Below are 22,099 nucleotides of genomic sequence, written 5' to 3' on the forward strand. Positions count from 1 at the left end.
TTATATATAAAAATAATGGTGTAATAATGGTAGTAGTAATCGGCAGGATTTTCATAATAATATCTATTTCATAGGAATATTAAAATATACTTTCTTTCCCTTTTCACCCATTTTGGGTGTCTGATATACATGATTTAAGGTGGTGTCCTCTACAGTGGACGTGAATGAAATCAATGCCCTGTTTCGTAACAGAAAGTCATATTTTGATTTGAAAACCCATAACATTTTCCTGAGATGTTGATTTATTACTAACTATTTAAAACGCTAATCAGATTTAAATGATAAATAACTACAAAATATTCCAAACATTTGGTATCTGTGAAAAGCCCTGAATGTGTTCTTTACAATGCATCCAGACTAACAATTAAATTAAATTAAAACTGTGACATATGATGTCAGAGAAAATCACTAAAATATGATGTCCACAACAGAGGACAAAAGTCCTTATAAAAAGAGAATAAAAGCTTATTCTTCCAAATATCTTCTTTTGTGTTCAGCACAATAAAGAATCACACAGGTTTGGAACAACATGCGGATGAGTAAATGATGACAGAATTTACAATTTTGGGTGAACTACCCTTTAATAACCCCACAACAGCAGGCCTTATATCAGGTCATCTGGATCAATAATAGCTTTTAATTTTGCACAAGTTAAATTATTGCCAACGTGGGTTCTTTCATATGTAATATCAAGGCCATTACCAGACATTTTGTACCTGAATATACAACAAGGAGTGTGATTTATTTGTTAAGGTTCCAAAGTGAGCATGCTTGAGAATAGCAATGCGGAAACTGAAGAACCTGAATATCAACTTTTACCATGCGCTTCACAGTTCACCCATTACTTCCCAAAATAATAGTTTTAAATGTGTTAGCCTACATATTATGGACATTTTTGAGTTAAAAAAAAAACTTCTTCCAAAGTCCACATAGGCAGATATTTTCACACACCCGTCCAATATCCCAGCCAATGGCGTTACCGGAGGCTGATCACGCCCGTTCGCATCACTTCTGCGCTCGGCTCGCATAAAAACCCACTTGTTCGCATCGCTCGGTCCCGATTCATTAAAACCCCCCAGCGTCAGTGAGGAGAGACCTCTTCATTTATTCACATAGTGCTACGCACCTGCAGAACAATCAACTCAAGTAAGGATTGTATTTGTATTGTCATCGCATTTTGCGAAATTATAAGTAATATTAATGTTGTAAATGTCACTGTAGTAGTTTGGAAGGGTAGCCTATATCCTAGGTACCTACTAATAGATAAACGTGTCTGTTTTGAAACGTCGACATGCAGACGTCTTATGCAATATTCCCGCTAACGTTAAATATTTAAGATTTGCTCTTTCATTCATGTCATGAATCACATTAACAGATTCCCAAAGATTTATTTGATTTCAGGACTGCGTGTATTAATTTGACAGTGAAATTAGTTTGGCAATGAACGCATGCATTTAGCAATTTTGTCATTTTCGTGTACTGCGAAAAAGGGAGGCAGTTCATTAATGCAGTGAATGAAAGACACTGCTGTACAGTTCTTAAAGATATTGCACGGATGTTTGGAACTTTTTGTATACAATTGCAAAGAAAACTGCTAAATCTTCAAGTCTTCCAGATGAGCGAACCCTGGACTTGTTTGTTCAGTGGGAGGAGCCAGTGTGTTTCTGTGGACTAAAGTTCAACAGTTAGGCCAAATATTTACAGATAGGAGTGAATAACCCAGTGAGCCGAAGAACATACGTTCTGTAAATTATGGATATTTACAGATAGGAGTGAATAACCCAGTGAGCCGAAGAACACAAGTTCTTTAAATTATGGATTTAGTATTTTAGTTAATAATATGACCTATTCCTCTTTTTACCAGCATGACACATCAGTTTCCAGCTCTCTCTACGGAGCAGAAGAAGGAGCTTTCCACGATTGCCCAGCGTATTGTGGCAACTGGAAAAGGCATCTTGGCTGCAGATGAGTCCACAGGTAGGAATGTGCAGCGTATTGCTTAGGATAGAGTACCACCTTTATGTAAAATGCCTTAATTGAGCAACAGCAAGTTATGAATGTGCTTCAACTGTCACTATTAAGGGTTATTATCGGTGTTATCCTAGTGCATTTCCTCTATCAGCTTAAAGATATAGGGATAAATAATGAAATGTATTTTTGAATATGTGCTGTAAGCTCGCTTTCCAGATGTTCTTAGATGTTTGTTTCATATTCTAGGCACCATGGCAAAGCGTTTTCAAAAGATAAATGTGGAGAACACTGAAGAGAACCGTCGTAGTTTCCGTGACCTGCTCTTCTCTGTAGACACATCTATCTCTGAAAGTATTGGTGGTGTCATCTTTTTCCATGAAACTCTGTACCAGAAATCAGACAAAGGAGTTCTGTTTCCAAAAGTCATCAAGGACAAGGGCATCGTAGTTGGCATCAAGGTGAGATATTGGTGCATTTTTGAAGATATTTTCCTAGTTAAACATGTTTTTATGCATTTACTCATGATGTAGTTAATGAATGGTGTGCAAAGCTGCAAACGTAAGATCTTCTCACTAATGTTGGCAGTGATGTTATTAAATGAAAGTTTTGTGTTTTTGTGCACAAAGGTGGACAAAGGCACAGCCGGCTTGGCCGGTACAGATGGAGAGACAACCACGCAGGGTAACTTTTTTACTCAAATACTTCTTAACATGACAGTAATCTATCCTGACTTGTATCCATTTTAGAGGGGTCCTATATGCCCCTTAACAAAGTCTTGATTTGTTTTTGGGGTGTTCTAGAATATGCCTTCATGCTTGATTTATGCATTATTTTTCACACATTTTATATTATAGCCCCTCTTTTTCGAGTCTGGCTCAAACATGCCAATTTCAATTTAGCCCCTCCTTCCAAAAAACTAAATGTGCTATGATTGGTTCGCTGGCCCAGTGTATTGTGATTGGCGCCACCTAGCATTTTTGGGAAATATCTTTCCCCTTCATAACTGCATAAGTTCTTCTCTAGTGTAAATATTGATGATGGTGTCCATTTCAAACCAATTTGAGCCTGATTCAGAGCCTGGCAGTGTTAACCAGGGCTGTACATTAATTTTGTTTGCACATAGCACTGGTGCTAGCGGTTAAATGTTTTGTAGTGCAGGTCAGCAGGATTGTAATGTACATTACATCTCATAAAACAACCACAAGTAGCACAGTTCATCGCTTAAACAGGCAGATGACTGGCTGTACAGGACATGCAAAATGCAACCCTTAAAAATAAAAATTTCCAGACAAACATTTGGAAAATAACACATTTTGCTTATATAGCCCAATATCTCCAACTACAATCCAAACGAAATCCATTCACAAATCAACCTCACAACAACATTACACTTAAATAAAATTAAATTTAAAGAATACATACATTTTTTATTCATGAAGATTACATGGAAAATATGCCATGCATAGTGGACGATTCATGCCACCTTTTGATAAACAAGCACTTTTAAAATGAAAATGGCATGAAATTACCATTATAACCAGTACCTGGCTGAAGAGCTCATTTGCCATAATTATTTACATTATTAAATTACTATTATAGCAAACTTTAGTACTTTTATTGTTTTGAAGTATGATGGGAAGTACTGGAAAAGTCTCATGTCATTTGCATGAAGGGAATGTTTTTTCATTAAGCCCAGACCCACAAAGCCTAGAAATGTTAATTATTTAACTATACTGTGATTACTTAAAAATATAAAATCAATAAACAGTTTAATTATTAATACCAATAATGCAATAAATAATTTCAATAATACATTGAATGGCATTTGGATTTCCAAATGTATTTTTCATAAATCCAAATGTATTCATTGAAAAAAAAACATTTTCAATTCAAAGTGTGCAGAACTGATTTCATGGAAAGACTTTGCAGCCAGAGATTCACCAGTACGTTTTAGAGTGTTTTTTTTTGTGTGTGTGTCATTTTATTATACATTATAGATACGGTGCTATCCACCATTTAATTGTATTTTTTGGAAAACTATGGTAATACAAACATTTATCGATCACAAAACCATGGGTCATTTTCCTAAGGAGCGGTGAACCATCTGTACAAAAGCAAGCTGTACAGAAAACAAGCTGTTCTCCATAAAATGTGCAGCACACAGATAAACGTTTGGGTTTGAATGTTCAGGAACAGTTTAAGTTTGTCAGCCTTAGGAGGGTCAAACAAAATGAGGCGTGGCTTTGGGCAGCAATTCGCAGGGAGGGTGGGATCGTATGGTTTCGATGCCAGCAGGCTGAAGTTAGCATTTCCCAGATCACCAATAGCACCTTTAAGTTGAAAACGTTAAAAAGCATAATAGGACCCCTTTTAAAGGAAGGTATTTTTGCCTGATCTGTTTCACTCAGGATTGGATGGTCTGTCTGAACGCTGTGCCCAGTACAAGAAGGATGGTTGTGACTTTGCCAAGTGGCGCTGTGTACTTAAGATCTCTGAGAGCTGCCCCTCTGCTCTCGCAATTGCTGAAAATGCTAACGTTCTTGCCAGATATGCCAGCATTTGCCAACAGGTATGTCCAACAGAATGCGGCTGGCTCATGTGATCCTACTTATTGTTCATGAACAGCCTTTACATGACTGAACACTTGATAGCCAGCGTGCCATTTGTCTATTTTGTTTCTATAACTGGCTAGAAGATCTTTTCTTCTGATTAATTCTTCCTCAATTCCTTTAGAATGGTTTGGTTCCCATTGTAGAGCCTGAGATCCTCCCAGACGGAGATCATGACCTGCAACGGTGCCAGTACGCCACTGAGAAGGTAAGCGTCCTTCCAGAATAAACGATTAAAGCAGAGCAATGCAAAATTATCCATTGAAAATAACTCCCAACTAATTGCAACCAAGGTCCTGGCGGCTGTGTACAAGGCTCTCTCTGACCACCATGTGTATCTGGAGGGAACTCTGCTCAAACCAAACATGGTCACCGCTGGACACTCCTGCACCAAGAAGTACACCCCTCAGGAGGTTGCCATGGCAACAGTAACTGCTCTCAGACGCACTGTGCCAGCTGCTGTACCAGGTGTGTCAGTCAGCGCCAGGTCATTAGAGGAAGTCGTCCATTTAAGTGCTCTTCAATCCTTGAACATCTCTTCTGGTTCTCAGGCATCTGCTTCCTCTCTGGTGGTCAAAGTGAGGAGGAGGCCTCTCGGAATCTGAATGCCATGAATCAGCTTCCCCTGCACAGACCCTGGAAACTGAGCTTCTCTTATGGCCGTGCCCTCCAGGCCTCAGCTCTTGCTGCATGGAAGGGACAAGCAGCGAACAAGAAGGCTGCACAGGATGCCTTCGTCACACGTGCGAAGGTAACCAATGTCAAACTTAAAATACTGCATGTGGGAAATATCGTGCCTCATTAGCCGCTTTTCCGCTGTCCAGTGCGAGCCAGGGTTTTCAATGGGCCAGGCTGGGCAAATAGCCAGACCTGTAGCTTCACTAAAACCCTCCTGTAACACGCATCTCTGGAACAACATCACACAAATCCATCGTTTCACCAACAAATGGAACGAATCAGAAAGATATCACTGGAAACTAGCGAAATTATCATTTCAACAAATTTCCCACCAAAAGTACACTCTCTCCAGTGACAACCCCAATAGTTATATTATCAGTCAGAGAAACAGCTTGTCTGCTTTCTGCAAGCAGTCGTATTTATTATATTTACTATAGGAATGGTAGCTATAGGAATATTTACTATAGAAATGGACTATAATTGTGCAGTCTTTTGCATCGCATATAAATATTACAGTGATCAGAATCACATCAGATTACAAACAGAAGTTATTAACACTCACTGCTGTCTGAAAATGAGTTGAGCTGAATGAAATTATCTGCAGTGCTGCCGTCTCAGATAAACAGATGAGCTTTGTTTTTAAACACACCTCAACACCTAGCTGGCCCACTTTGGACCAAGGTATCCTACAGGCCAAAAAACCCTGGCCATTGGCCCGGAAGAGGCCCGATCAAGCCCCTGAAGTGGCAGTGGAAACACGACTGGCCCTGGCACGCACTAGCACACCGCCTTTCGCCCAAAAGTAGAAACGCAGCTATCGTGTTGTCAGTTTATAGGTCTACCATATCAAATAAAGTGCCATATGTTCATGCTTCTTTGTTTCTTTTTCAGATTAATAGTCTTGCATCAAAAGGCGAATACAAACCCTCAGGCCAGGCTGACCAAGCATCGACACAGTCCCTCTTTACCGCCAGCTATGTCTACTAAACTCAACAACAAAAAACAGCAACTTGTTCTGGATAATACAAAATGTACATGCAAAGATACCAAAAGATATTAAAGATGATCTTACAACTAGGGGTTGCACAGTTCACTAGTCGACTTTAATGCTCTGCCATGACGCTTTAAGCTTGACATCGACTTGTCGCTGATTGCTCCTGTTTCCAACAAAATTACAAATAAGTAACTGTGCACAATTTTGTTCATTAATGATGTCATCAGCGACTAGTCGACATTGACTTGACTTTACTCAAATAAATGTCCACTTAAGAAACATCTGAAGTCGTTCAACCCCTACTGACCACTCAATGTGTACACTTAATTGTACAAGAAAGAATGTTCTACCAGACTCAAACAGACCCTGAATTAGTTTGAGCTTTATTGCATTTTAAATAAATGATACATTTTGTTTGAGTTGTTTTTTGTTTAATCATTAAGGGGGGATTGAACTGATTGTGCTTTTGCACCTGATGTCAACTGGTCCGACTTGAGTTTCTACACAGCAGACTGAAAAGAGATGCTGAAGGGTGAGTTTCAAATAGGAAGGTTGAAGAGCACCAATATGTCATGCAGGTTATTCTTTCTTGCTTCACTTGCTGCTGTCCTTCCCCAAATATCAGCAATCTGGTAGGGAAAAGACAAATTATACATGTTGGATGTTGACAGTCTTATGCTCTCTTTAAATTTTCTTTAAAAAATGTTTAAAAAAATGCTTTTAATCGGAGTGGTCCAATACCTTAGGACTATTGTTACACTTAATCTCGAAATACACAAACATTTTTACTGGATTCGAGGAGTTTATGTGGTTGTAATAAAAATAGTAGCACTCCCATCCCATCATTTGGACCAAAATAGGTATGAATGTGAAATAGAGTTGTCAAAAAAAGTAAACTCCACACACCACAAATGAAGACATGAGACATGCACATGCATACATGCACACCGAGGAATTCCCATTACAATTAATTGGGGGGGTCATATAACTGGGGCAAAGCTTTTTCTTTTTTTTTTTAAATAAAAATCAATCACATTGCAGACTACAAATATGAAGAGGTTAGATTTTAACACGTTTACAATGCAGAACTTTGTCAATATACATAATAAAATATTTGTTGTTGGACATGTGCCATAAGTAGATTTGTAAACCTACAACAAGTGTATTTGTATGATAGCATTTACTTTTAAAGTGACTATTGTAATGGGGTAGTCAAATATAATTAGTCTATTTTTATTTTTAGATGCATAATGAAGAAAAAAAACTGACTTCAGGACACAGAGGAACAGTTTGTTAGCTCCATATAGAGCTATAAAGCAATCTAGTGGCAGAAGTCAATATCATGTTATATGTTTTTTCCACAAGGGGTTGGCAGTGACACCCAGGGCCCTATTTTAACGAACTGAGTGCATGATCTGAAGTGCATGACGCAGGTGCACTTAGGACGTGTGTCCGAATACACTTCCGAGTACTGAATACACAACTAACACACGTTAGTTTAACGATGGGAAAAATGGTCTGTGTAGTCCAGGCATATGGTCCAGAAGGGTTGTACCTAGTCTCTTAATGAGTCATGGGTGTGTTTTGGGCATACCGTGCAATAACCCAATCAGAGTCTTATCACCCATTCCCTTTAAAAGCTAGTTGTGCAGTGCAGAGTGTATGTGTGGTGTGCACCGCAGCGCAAATAGGTGCATATTACTGCACATATAAGACACAAATACTGCACTTTTGACTGTAGACCAGAGGCCGGATTCACAAAAAATTCTTAAGAATAAATTTCTTCTTAACTGAGAATTTCTTCCTATTTTCTAACTTAAAGGGGTGATGAATTGAGAAATCTACTTTCGCTTGAGCTTTGATATATAAAAGGTCATGGTAATATAAGAATATCCTGTAAGTTACAGAGCTGAAAAAACATCCTTGTTAGTCAAAGAAAAGCTTCTATAGACACCAGGCCCAGAAAACGATCATGTGCTTCATCCTAACGTGATCGTGCGACGAAACAAGCCTCTACAGCAGGGGTCTTCAACTAAAATAGCTTGGGGTCCAGAAAAAAAACCTTCTCACCGGCCGAGGTCCGGACAGTTATATACCTAAAAACATGAATCGATGTCTTTTTGCCAGACTAAAGAAATCAGTGTAGATTAAAATGTCTTTATTGAACAAAATATAATATGTTCTCATATAGATAAAGTATGTCTTTTCATTTTTTTAAAGCAAACATAGGTAATCCTTCAAAAAATGTATTTAATTTTGAGGTTATTCTGTTTGCTTTGGTACAAAATATCTAATTCAACCAGTAGCCATGTCTGACAAAAATATGATGAATGAAAAAATGCCTTCATCTCTAAATCTGCACTGAAAATACATTAATTTCAACATTACTAGCAACTAAAGTGCTTTTTCTGCTGAACTGAGATAAACAGTAACAATCAATGAACACAAACCCTCCTGGTTAAAAAAACAAAACAGAAATCTCATAACATAATGTTATGTTCATTCACATGTATAGCCTACATTTAGTTAGGTAGAGACTATCTTCAGCACTGCTCTCTCTGTGCTTCAAATTGCACTGGTAAAAAATCATTTGCAATATCATCCAGAAACACAAACAGGCAAAAATAAGGTGCCACCAGTGTTGGAAAAATGAAAAAGTCCACAAAATATTTTATCTCTTTATTTCAACTGTTCCTTTAAATCCAGAAAAACGTAAATAACCTCTCAAAAGGCTGAGCTGAGTTGAACTTAAAGATGGAATGGAAGCATAAACATTCCTTGTTCCAAAAAAATAAAATAATAATAATAATAAAAAAGTGAATATAGCTACATTGTCTGAACTTCAGTGCATGTGAGAAATTGGCTCATTTATTTTCTGCGTCCTTACCTCAGACTGCTGAGGATAAAGGGGTCTTTAAAATGTGTATGGCTGAATCAGAAATCGCCCCTATACCCTAAATAGGGCATTATTTGAGGGGACAGCCATTTGTAGTGGCGTGGACATGTCACAGTGGACATGTTTGAGTGTACTCACATGTTGCACCGCAATAACGAGTGTACAGCCGATGTACACACAACAGCTGTCCGACTTCACGCACTCGTTTTCATTCACTCCTTCAAGTGAACTGTAATAGTGGACTAACGTAGGGAATAGTGGATGAGGGTTAAGGGGCCAATTTCTGATTCAGCCTCTGTTTTGCGCGCCGCTTTCTTCAGTCTCTTCACTGCGCGTCTAAACATATAGTGAGCATAGTAACGTAGCCGCACACCGGACTGAAGCTCATGGGCGCGTCTCAGGATCTCACACTGGACGCTCACATACGCGCAAGCTCAGTTTTGAATCGACTTCTGACAGAAGAGCTGCACGATGTATTACATTTATATTATATTTCCCTCAAATCCTCCATGTACATACTGATTTCACCCTGTGCTACAAGAGATACACTCATCGTGAAGTTCTTCTGTCAGGAGTCGATTCAAAACTGAGCTCGCGCATAATGCGCGCGACATAGGAAATGCGCGACATAGGCAACACAGGAAAAACGGTTCTACTGAGCTGCCTGATATAAATGTGATTATTTATTTATTTATTTTAAATCGCATTAGGCATTTAGTTATTTCAGTGTGTCAAAAGGCTTCGCGGTCCGGATGGATGCATCTCGCGGTCCGGATCCGGACTGGAGTCCGCCAGTTGGCGACCCCTGCTCTACAGAATAATAAGCGCATGTAATTCAGTAGCCCCGCCCACCGACTCATCGGATCATGCTAGCCAGCAGCAATAAACATGTTGAAGAAGATAGCAAGATATTGTGGAAGAACAGTCGCTGCATATGCTTCCTTCGGATCCTAATATTAGGAACGTGTGATACTACATTTATTTTTAATATAGTTCGCTTTATTTCACTGCGGAAGAAACAGAATATAATCTTTTATAATCTTAGATTATATAATATAATCTTTCATTATATATATATATAAGCCAGTTCATACCACCTTTAAGTTCATACGGCAACGGTTGTCAAGGGCAACACAACAGAGGGGCGGGGTGAACAAAACTCATTATCATTTAAAGTTGTATGCACTGAAATGGCTTGGTGAAAACAGAGCTGTTTTTGTCCAGGTAAAATTAGTGTTTGCTTACAATACCAAGGAAAATTTTTAATTAAGTATATTACAAACTTTTCATTTAGACACTAAAGAATCACAAAAATGGCCTTATATGACCCCTTTAAAATAACATTTTTTTAGTCTGGTCTGCCTCAGGTCTAACGGCACTTGTCAATGTCAAAATTATTTAGATGGGCAGGGTTTACGTTCTCTTTTGGCTCGGGCAGTCTACATAGACGAGCGTGTCATTCTATATGCCAATGTGGGGACTCTTTCTGGTGAAATCACAAAACAAAATGCACACAAATGTGCCCATGCTCTTAATATGCAATCATTGATGAACATCTTTGATTTTAATGAAGAGGTAAACTTTATGTTGGTGGATTAGAACCTGTAACCTTCGACACAGTTTACAAAAATTCTACCACCAGACCACTAATGAACTCAATGTTTATGTTTAAATGTTTAATGAAAATATTATTTGCAAATAGTTCCAAAATGATTATATTCTGTTTCTTTATGCTTTATAAAAATAAACTATCGTCCATCCCGTCCCCAATGTTCAAGACATGGTTACGTCCTTTTCCTAATGTGCAACTTTGAACAGTTTTAACAAGCTTTTGCATGTTATGGAGTTGTTTTGTGTTTAAGTTAAAAGAATGTGAAGAATTAAATTAAATCATTGATAAAGTCTAGTAATTTAGAGTAGGGCTGCACAATGAATTGAATATCTAATCGTGATTATGATTACAGATGCCAAGAACATGTAATCATTCAAAGCTGCGATTACAAAAAAAAGCACTTATATTATTCTGCATACTTAAGAGGTGTTTAGAGCATGTTATGCTGTAAGAGGCGAATACTTCATTGTAGGGATTAACCCAGCATAATAGGAACTACCAGTCACAAAAGTGTACGCTGACAGGTAGAATGCATGCGAAATAGCACCCACCATTTTTAACAAGCCGTGCACACAGCCTACATGAACGGAAAAATGTGATATATGGGCCATCAAATGCTAAGGAGACAATACAATGCAACTTTGAGGGGAGCAAGTGAAACACGATTAAGTATTTCTGCTCAGCTAGTGACATTGGACATCAACCACATGGAAAACCCTAATAATAATTTTAGGGCCTTGGGTCATTTTGACCAGCAGGGGAAGGGGGTGCTATAGCTACAGGAGAGCATAAGCGTTAAATATTTGACATATTAGTTTAACAAGTCAGAATAGTAAAAAAAAAAAAAAGTTTTAAATTTAAACAAAAAAGAAATATTACAAAAAACAGATTATGCATTCATAATGTTCACACTATATACAGTATGTTAACAAAATTCTGTTTTTATTATACCTCTGGGGAAGCGCCACATTGAAGAAGTTTGGACACCATGAGTTCGTTCCTCTTCTCCACTGCTACATGTAAAGCAGTCTGTCCGTTGTAATCACGCTGGTTCATGTCTGTACCAGCCAAGTGCCATGCATAAACAAGCCTATAGTCTTTAGCCCGAACTGCCCTAAATATGAGAGAACAGTTGAATGCAAATGTCCACAGCAAACTGGCTATTTAATTTGTTGTTTGAAAGACTGACTTGATAAGGTCCATGGCCATTCGCACAGGATGTTGAGTTACTGTGGCTCCATGCTGTATCAAAAACTTGATCGTGTCATAGTGCCTGGCATATGTAAGGTAATGGTGTAAAATAATGAAATATAGGCTACTTAAAGGATTAGTTCACCCAAAAATGAAATTTATGTCATTAAATGACTAACCCTAATGTCATTCCACACCCATAAGATCTCTGTTCTTCTTCTGAAGACATTTTAAGATATTTTATATTTAGTCCGAGAGCTTTTTTTGTTCCTTTATTGAAAGTGTATGGACACTACTATACTGTCCATGTCCAGAAAGGTAAACATCATCAAAGTAGTCCATATGTGACATCAGTTAGTTTAGAATCTCTTGAAGCTTCGAAAATAAATTTTGGTCCAAAAATAACAAAAACGACGACTTTATTCAGCATTGTCTTTTCTTCTGGGTTTGTTTTCAATCCTCAAATAAAGATTCAAACTGTTATGAATCAGCTTATTGATTCGTGATTCAGATCGTGCGTCAAACTGCCAAGCTACTGAAATCACGTGACATTGGTGATACGAATTCTGAATCGATACGCTGATTCATAACCGTTCAAATCTTTATTTGAGGATTGAAAACAAACCTGGAAGAGAAATGCTGAATAAAATTCAGTTTTTCACAAGAGTTTTGTGGGGGTTTTTGGAGCAAAATGTATTTTCGATGCTTCAAGAGATTCTAATTAACTAATTGATGTCACATTTGGACTACTCTGATGATTTTTTTTATTACCTTTCAGGACATGGACAGTGTAGTGTGTGTACACTTGCACACTATGCAAGTTACAGGTGTGTTACAGGTGTGGAACGACATTGGGGTGAGTCATTATTAATGACATAAATTTCATTTTTTGGTGAACTGACCCTTTAAATTAATTTATTCCAACCACTTACTTGTTTTTTATGGCAAGATGTAGAGGTGTGTAACCAAAACGGTTTGTTATTTGGTATGTTGCTCCAAGACCCAGTAATTGCAATACCATGGAAGTGTTCCCTATTTCACAAGCTCTGTGCATTGCAGTGTTGCCATCATAGTCTCTATCATCTATGTCCATCTAAAGAAAGCACGAGATAAAGCATAGACAGGGTTGAGGAGTGAACAAATACATGTAACTTGTTGCTCATTTAAGATATACAAAATTCAAGTAAATGTACTTCATTATATTTGGATTTTAAACAAATTAGTTACATCCAAAAAATATTTTAGATTACCAAAGTGATTACTTTGTCATTTATTTAAATTAAACATGAATGAATGAATGAATGAGGCATTTATATAGTGCTTAAAAATCTCACTGGAATGGATTTTTACAATTAATGCTAAAATAAATGTTTGAAAATGTGTTATGGTAGCCTGGATGCCAGCCGAATTTAGCCCCGCCCACAAAGTGTTTAGGTCGGGCAGTTCGGTCTGGCCTCGATCTATAGGACAATTCACCATGACGTCACGTCACAACGGTAATAAACGTTCTCCCGGGTGGCAAAAGCCGAAGCGTTTCTATGGCATCGCTAGTAAATTGCTTGGGATTCAGACATAGTTAACATGATGATTGAGCCTTGAGGGACTGATTCATTAATTCAGGAGATAGCAATACATGAAATGCCTAACCTTGGTCTAGTAGATGTAGCGCTAGTCTACAAACAGTTACCATCATTTTTAAATGAGCCTCAGCCTACCATTGAGTAGTTATTTTAGTGACTGTTGCTGTTGTAGATGGTCTATTTCCCTGTTATCTAACTATTTACCAGTTCTCTGCTTTTCAACAAATCATTTGCACACATTTTTTTCTTTATTTTTTGTATCTGAAGCTATAGCAGCAACATTGAAAGCTCTGGTGTCTGTGTTTAACACGAAAGCTTGTGTGATCGCGGCCGGCTCGCGGTGCAAACAGTCGTGCCGTGTACCAGCTGATTTGATGCGATGATCAACTTAAATGACTCGTAGCATCTGCAATATCAATCAAAACTCGATGTTAAAATATGTTATATTTATCATTTTATATGGACCTAATCACTACACCTGTTAGCAGTCATAATGTAAACATCCATTATTGATATAAAATAGCCGAAATCACATGAACAATCACACAAAAACCTTATTCCATAGTTATTGTGTGTTTGTTAGCTTCTTAGTTCACGCGTAGAAATGTAGAACAGACTCGTTCTTTACAGAGCCAGAATGAGGAAATATCCGAGACAGGGAGCGCGTCATGCAAGGGCGGTGTTGAGCAATATCAAAAGACTGACAGATCAGAGGGCGAATGAACGCCTGATGACTGATATCCGATGCATATCATTAAGAAGAGACACAGAGAGAGGTCTGCGCATGTTTTAACTCTTTTATATCAAATAATATAGAAATGAATAGAAATGGTATTCTGTATGACGAAATATTTTGCAAACGTGATGTCAATATTTCTCCAAATATGAGGACTTTTGAATTAAGAGCTAAACTGAAAGCTGTTCTTTGCGATCTCTGTGAACACAAATGAGCCAGTGCAGACGAGAGAATGAAAGTGCGTCTGATAATCTATTCAAAATATCGTTCATAACGGATCGATAATAATGCACTCACCTGGTAGGCTATAAACCACGCGAGAGTTACCTTCCGTCCATGCGCCTGTAAATCGGTTTTATTTTATTATAAATAAAGGTTTAGTTGTTTCAAACTAATTATTTTATTTTTTTATACATTTCCACTTTGCGGAAGTCCCGCAAAATAATTGTATTTTCCCGCAACTCGCACACAATAATATCTTGCCGCCCGCATACGCATTCACCCATCAAATATGATCCTGTGCCGCACTCGGTTGTGCTGGGTCCCGCAGGAGTGCAGTTGCCTATTTGGAAAGAAACGTCAGGCTGTTAGAGCGGTCTTGCTACACATTAAATCTGTAAATTATTGAAAACAATAAACATACCCTTGCAAAAATTATACACTTTTACTGCAGTATTTTAAATAGTTTAAACTAATATATAAACTAAATAATTACATTTACAGCAATGAAATGCTCATTTTTATTACAATGCAAAATTCATTGAAGTTCATGCATCTATTTTCATGTTGATTAAAAAAAGTCTACTGACAATGTCTGACATGAACAACATTTCAACAATTACAAATATTAAAATACAAATATTACTTCTACATCACATGTCTTGAGTTTGTTTGAAGCTCGTTGGGCATTGAATGGAGTGCGTATGGTGATAGGCAACATGTCAAACGGGTCCGTTTATATTGCATGGTTTATGGAAGCAATGTTTCGGAGGTGTGAGACCAAGCGGCAACCTCCCACAATCTCTCTTGAAGCCAATACGGAAGTAATGTAAACTGCAATTCCTCAACTGGCCACTAGAGGCAGGCTCCAGAAGGGAGAAGAATCTCATTGAGCCCCATGTTAAAGTGCCCAACTTTACAGCAGAAAAAAACATGTTTACAGCCTGGTACAAATTGTGGTTTTTGCCTATACGGCTAATTTTGACCTTCATGACAACTGTGAGGGGGGTGAATTTTTTTCTAACTCATTCGTTTAGTTTATATAAAGCCTTAAAATTCTGCATAATTAAGGGCGTGGTTACAGGTGGATAGCCATTTATCCGCCATCTATAGTTATTGCGTCACCGTAGCTCCGCCCCCATCCCGCCTTTTTGCCCATTTTCTGTTATCCGGGAGTGACACGCGATGACTCGCTCACAAGATGGCAATGCCCAACTCGCCCCTACTTTAAAGGGTTACTTCAGCGATTAGCATATGGCTTTGTATCAGTAGAAACCCTGGAGTATATTCAAATGATTGTGCTTTCCCTCCTCATATCTCCCTGAGACAAGAGATTTATGCATTTTATTTCTGGAAAAATTCCTCCTATGATGCAAATTGATGATTTTTGCATCATAGGAGGAATGTTTGCCCAAAGGCTAAAGACTACAGCCAGCAGAAGGAGCCATTTCCGCATGTTTTGAATCCGCGCATGGGGGATGGAGATCACACTCAGCTTGCAGGGAGAGCTCAGCTCGCAGCTACAGGCACTCATTTAAACGGAGCTATGGTGAGCAATGTAAGTCTTTTAACTTCTCAAATTAATTTCTATGAAAGTTAAGCTTGCAAAGGCATGAACTGAAACGCGCCAGACTGAACTCGCGTTGTGAATGTATGCCGCGAGTGTAGTCGTGATTACCTCAGCTCTCATCACTCGTGCAGTTAGTGCTCAGTGCTGTGATACTCGCGCGGTGACTCACTCATTATATTGAACAGACACGTTCAGTTTTTAATTGTAGTGTCTTCTCTAACTCAGTCACAGTAATCAAGTTGGTGGCGTTGGGAATGGCCTCACAGGGCAGCGAAACATTCGGGGAAATGTAGTCTTTCATCCCCATGGGACAAAAATACTTTTTCTGTCTTTTCTCAGTCTAGAAGACACCAAATTCAAAAATAATTTCACATTTCTACTGCATTGATGACCCAGTTTAAATACAGATTCATCTTCCCAGCGCTGAAGTACCCCTTTAAGCTTCAGAACGGCTTATCAGAATCCTATGGGTGACATCATGGATACTACGTCCATATTTTTTTACAGTCTATGTGTGAGACCCAGGCGCTCAGCGCTCATTAACCCCGGCCAAGCAGCCTTCCTTCTGACTGCCGCTGCCTGGCAGAAGCCCCTCCCATGACGCAAATTCGCGTCTTTTGTGTTGTGAATGTCACACGTGAATAAAGCAAATGGACTCAAAATGTTCACGCGTCCAACTTTGCGCGAATAGCTATTTATTCGCGTCACTCGCGTCTGGTGTGAACGCTGCATAACTTATGTGTGCTAAACCGGAACTGAGATACCGTCAACCGGAAGTATCGAGTGTCATGGCGACGCCCACTAAGACTGACAGGAAAGTTGTGGATAATAATAATAATAATAGATTTTATTTATAATGCACTTTTCATTCCGAAGAATCTCAAAGTGCAACAAAGGGAAAAAAAATAACAAAAAAACAAGTAAAAATATAGAATACTACAAACAATCAACCAACACAGAAAACAGAACAGAAACAGAGCTGATGGTGAACAGAAACAGAGCTGATGGTGAACAGAAACAGAGCTGATGGTGAACAGAAACAGAGCTGATGGTGAACAGAAAACAGCTGATGGTGGTAGTCTCTGCTAGCTCCGCAGCACACTGTGGTCCACTCCATGTTTTAAATTTCTCCTAGCGGCAGTGTCCTGATGATGTTGTCGAGGCATGACAGCTGAAGACCAGATGATGGGTCTTTATGACGATTCAGACGATAGGGACCACCGCAGCACCATGCAGGAGGCAGAACATTTTTCCGGGCACTTCTGTGGACACACCAGGGTCCGCGCAGAAGTCCAAGCCGCTCCACGGCCGCAATGCAAGACGGAACAGCGGCGCAGCCGAGAAGCGGAACATCCCAACATCATGCCGGACGCCGATGACGCTGGCCCGGATGACGCTAGCCCGTTGCAAACTTCAGCCACCAAGCAGCTCAAGCCTGAGGGAGACCACCAGTGAGCAGCCGCGGCGAGCAACATCAAATGTCCTTCAAACCAGAACCAACCGCGGCAATTTAAACATAAACATCAGAGAAGCGGTGGAAAACGGCGAAGCGACGAACAAAGTCCTCTCAGTGACTGCCAGCAATCAACAACAGTCCCAATTGTAGCTCTGACTGTTAGGCTAGTCACAAACATAATAAAATAAAATAAAATAAAATCAAAATCTAATAGTACAGTAACATGATTTGTGGGTGGAGAAGCGGCGAACAGACAACGCCAGCGTCCTCTCCCCCACGCTGCCTAGCAACCAATTGTATATATATATATATATATATATATATATATATATATATATATATATATATATATATATATATATATATATATACACACACACACAGAGGTCCTTCTCAAAAAATTAGCATATTGTGATAAAGGTCATTATTTTCCTTAATGTAATGATAAAAATTAAACTTTCATATATTTTAGATTCATTGCACACCAACTGAAATATTTCTGATCTTTTTTTGTTTTAATACTGATGATTTTGGCATACAGCTCATGAAAACCCAAAATTCCTGGCTCAAAAAATTAGCATATCATGAAAAGGTTCTCTAAACGAGCTATTAACCTAATCATCTGAATCAACTAATTAACTCTAAACACCTGCAAAAGATTCCTGAGGCTTTTAAAAACTCCCAGCCTGGTTCATTACTCACAACCGCAATCATGGGTAAGACTGCTGACCTGACTGCTGTCCAGAAGGCCATCATTGACACCCTCAAGCGAGAGGGTAAGACACAGAAAGAAATATCTGAACAAATAGGCTGTTCCCAGAGTGCTGTATCAAGGCACCTCAGTGGGAAGTCTGTGGGAAGGAAAAAGTGTGGCAAAAAACGCTGCACAGCGAGAAGAGGTGACCGGACCCTGAGGAAGATTGTGGAGAAGGACCGATTCCAGACCTTGGGGGACCTGTGGAAGCAGTGGACTGAGTCTGGAGTAGAAACATCCAGAGTCACCGTGCACAGGCGTGTGCAGGAAATGGGCTAGAGGTGTCACATTCCCCAGGTCAAGCCACTTTGGGCTACAGAGAAGCAGCACTGGACTGTTGCTCAGTGGTCCAAAGTACTTTTTTCGGATGAAAGCAAATTTTGCATGTCATTCGGAAATCAAGGTGCCAGAGTCTGGAGGAAGACTGGGGAGAAGGAAATGCCAAATGCCATTAAGAAATGCCTGAAGTCCAGTGTCAAGTACCCACAGTCAGTGATGGTCTGGGGTGCCATGTCAGCTGCTGGTGTTGGTCCACTGTGTTTTATCAAGGGCAGGGAATCAAGATTTCGTTTTTCAGCCCGACCCGGCACCTGCTGACAGTGCCAAAACCACTGGTAAATGGTTTACTGACCATGGTATTACTGTGCTCAACTGGTCTGCCAACTCTCCTGACCTGAACCTCATAGAGAATCTGTGGGATATTGTGAAGAGAAAGTTGAGAGACGCAAGACCCAACACTCTGGATGAGCTTAAGTCTGCTATCGAAGCATCCTGGGCCTCCATAACACCTCAGCAGTGCCACAGGCTGATCGCCTCCATGCCACGCCAAACTGAAGCAGTCATTTCTGCAAAAGGATTCCCGACCAAGTATTGAGTGCATAACTGAACGTAATTATTTGAAGGTTGACTTTTTTTGTATTAAAAACACTTTTCTTTTATTGGTCGGATGAAATATGCTTTTTTTTGTTGAGAATTTTGGGTTTTCATGAGCTGTATGCCAAAATCATCAGTATTAAAACAATAAAAGACCTGAAATATTTCAGTTGGTGTGCAATAATATAAAATATATAATAATTTTAGTTATTTTTGGGATGAAAGTATCCACTAAAACTGCTGTCAAAATGTATCAGATAAATACTTTCAACTTTTATTTTGCATAAATCTGTTAATCAACCTCACTCCTGATCAAAACTACTAGGCCTAAATGTTTTCAAAAAATCTAGGATGATGTCGCTGATTTGGGGAAAAAACACACTCAAAATGACTATGTTCAATATAAAAAGTGATAGATAGATTTTTACTTTGTGAAAGAATGTAAATGCAGCATCAGAATAAAAACAATTCTCCCTCATTTATATGCTGTTATACTGTAAAATGTTATATATTTTACCTCTTCCCAACATGGATGCAGCATCGTTCTGGCTTCTTGAGCATGTTTTGTTTCGAAAAATATTTTTGTTTAAAATAATATGCAGAGGAAAACCAAGTCCAACGTTTGGTGGTCCTTTCGTGTTAGATGTCTTATTAGTATCCCAAAGCATTCTAACGTTTTTAAACGGGTGTAATTAACGACATACATTGCAAATTACCTTTTAAAGCATGTACTTTGTAATTTGTTGTGAAATACATATTAAAAGTAACCTTCCCAAACCTGAGCATGGTAGCCTAGAAATCTAGACGCACCCTGCGGCAGCAAATTTAATCTGCCCGCACATCTGCCAAACATCTCGATGTGGGTCTGGCTTGTCAGGCTATGAGCATGGATTAAGAATTTTAAAACTGGTCATATGAAAGAGAAGAGATCTTACATGCTTGAGAATCTCCTGTAAAGACAGATAGTCGTTGTTCTCTACGCATCTGCCTGCAAAAGAGGGCAGCAGCCGTTGATGAAGTGCTTCGACGTCCTGGGTAAAAGGTAAAAGCATGCAATCGGACGTTACTTCATTAATCCAAGGAATTTTGATGCGTTCATCTCAATAAACGAATAGAAAGCAGAGGATAGCAAACTTGTAAGCTCACTTCGGGTGACTTGTTTGAAAGCCAGGGGAATCTGAGCACATCGCCCATGCGCCGGAGGAACCCCCGGCCTCGCAGTTTAGGTTCACATTTCGACAATGGAAGAAACAACGGATCGTATGGTTCATCTTCTGCTTCCTCAACTAGTAACGTTATACGTCAAACGAAGTTTTAGATTAAAACAGATTTTAATAAACAACAACATAGCTTAAAAATGGCTTTTTATATTAAAAAGTGTGATATAAATCTGTACTTACGGTACATGTTTGGTGACCTCGAGTGTTGATGACGTTAAATGGCCGTTATTGTCGGTTTCATCGAACGCACGCGCGTTGCTACGGTTACGCGCCTGGCCCGAAGTTAACTTCCGATCTGTGTCTGTTTGTATGGCGCACTCAGTAGAAATACATTTTAAAGTACTATTCTTGGTTAACATGATATAAATATTAAAAATCAAGCAGAGAGCACATGACACAAGTTTCCCAACATTATTCTTATATTATGAAACAAAGAAACATGTTATGCCGACGCATTGCATAATTGAAAGGCGAGTGCGCATGCATTTATATAGGCTACTGTGAACCCACCGGTAAAATGATGTTCGTTCAAATCCAGCTCAGACATGACATAAATCTGTAGCTTACTATACTTGTTGTAGCCATTAAACAATGTTTTTTTTTCTTCATATTTATGTTTAAATATTATAATATTATTTTTAGATTTCATCTGATTATGATAGGCTATATGTGCAAAGATGCGAGTGGGTCAGAAATGATTTTGGTGGTTATATTTAGTTTAATATTAAGTTTTGTTTTGTAAAAAGCCTTTCTTTCGTTTTGTACAAATTGTCTCTTAATTTTAATAAAGGGTTCTTCGGTTAATTGCATGTATTTAATTAATAAGAAATAAATAAGTAGACTAGGTCGCGGAAGCAATCGCTTTCATCATGAACCGAAGCGCGTCTCCAACTGAAACTCGGCAGGCTTGCCTCAGACATGAGGAATATGTAGCCTAATATGTGTAGAAACGAAAAGATTTAAATAAGCACATGGTGCAGTGTTCAGAACTCACGGTAAACAACCAGCGTTATAGCTACAGATGATCACGGCGATGGGCATGAGCGGGATGTTAAAGTTTAAGGGAATTTTGTTTTGTTTTTTACCTTCTACTGAATATGATCGGGTGCAAGCACATTTTAAACAGCACTTATTCACACACGTAATTTTGTGAATAAGTAATTTTGTCGTTTTCTCTAATGATTTCAAAAACATCTTGTAGTGCTTACCTGCTTGTAGTTATCAGTATACTGTTATATTCTATTAACCCTTTAGAACCTAAAGCTAAAAAGGGGCGTTTTCACATATTTTGTTTTTTTGACTGTAGAATTATAACACAATGTGCTATCCTCAAGTGCAAGGTGTTATTTTTTTCAGAAGACAACTGGCTTTCAATAAATTACAGTTATTGACCCTCACTGTATATGGTAAGTTTGAAAATAGAATTTAAATAGGCAAAAACTGCAAAAACGGGAATACATTTTACTGCTTTTTATTGAGAAAAAAATCAGAAACCCACTGAACGAAAGAATCTAACACTTTAAACTTGAAGAATAAACTATAATACATATATACAAGTCTTTTTGTGACACTGGGATGCAGAGTTTTCACTCAGGAGCCTTTTTCTTTACCCCACGGCCCCTCTGAGGTGGTGTTGTGGAGGGCCCGTTTGCTTTTGTACAAGCCACACTGGGGAAAAAAACAAAACAAGCTTGTATTACAAACTCACAATATATGTATAAATGTATTTTCCATTATAAA

At 38.7% G+C, this 22,099-nt stretch overlaps 2 protein-coding genes across 2 annotated transcripts; one reads left to right on the forward strand and one right to left on the reverse strand.

Moving 5' to 3' along the window:
• The first annotated feature begins 990 nt into the window (after window positions 1–990).
• LOC137093154 (fructose-bisphosphate aldolase B) lies at window positions 991–6,671 on the forward strand. Its single transcript, XM_067457896.1, has 9 exons — window positions 991–1,146; window positions 1,865–1,977; window positions 2,218–2,429; window positions 2,598–2,652; window positions 4,380–4,540; window positions 4,705–4,788; window positions 4,874–5,048; window positions 5,132–5,331; window positions 6,150–6,671. The coding sequence occupies exons 2-9, from the start codon at window positions 1,866–1,868 to the stop codon at window positions 6,243–6,245; spliced, it is 1,095 nt and encodes a 364-aa protein (XP_067313997.1). The 5' UTR covers window positions 991–1,146; window position 1,865; the 3' UTR covers window positions 6,246–6,671.
• LOC137093155 (L-asparaginase-like) lies at window positions 6,615–20,371 on the reverse strand. The gene is made up of 6 exons (XM_067457897.1): window positions 20,286–20,371; window positions 20,075–20,170; window positions 12,884–13,044; window positions 11,950–12,033; window positions 11,712–11,874; window positions 6,615–6,881 (listed from the first exon to the last, which is right to left on the reverse strand). Exons 1-6 carry the CDS (start codon window positions 20,331–20,333, stop codon window positions 6,792–6,794), a joined length of 642 nt encoding a protein of 213 aa, XP_067313998.1. The 5' UTR covers window positions 20,334–20,371; the 3' UTR covers window positions 6,615–6,791.
• Window positions 20,372–22,099: the final 1,728 nt, after the last annotated feature.

The sequence above is a fragment of the Pseudorasbora parva genome, chromosome 11 (assembly GCF_024679245.1).
Source record: "Pseudorasbora parva isolate DD20220531a chromosome 11, ASM2467924v1, whole genome shotgun sequence".
Taxonomy (NCBI): Eukaryota; Metazoa; Chordata; class Actinopteri; order Cypriniformes; family Gobionidae; genus Pseudorasbora; species Pseudorasbora parva.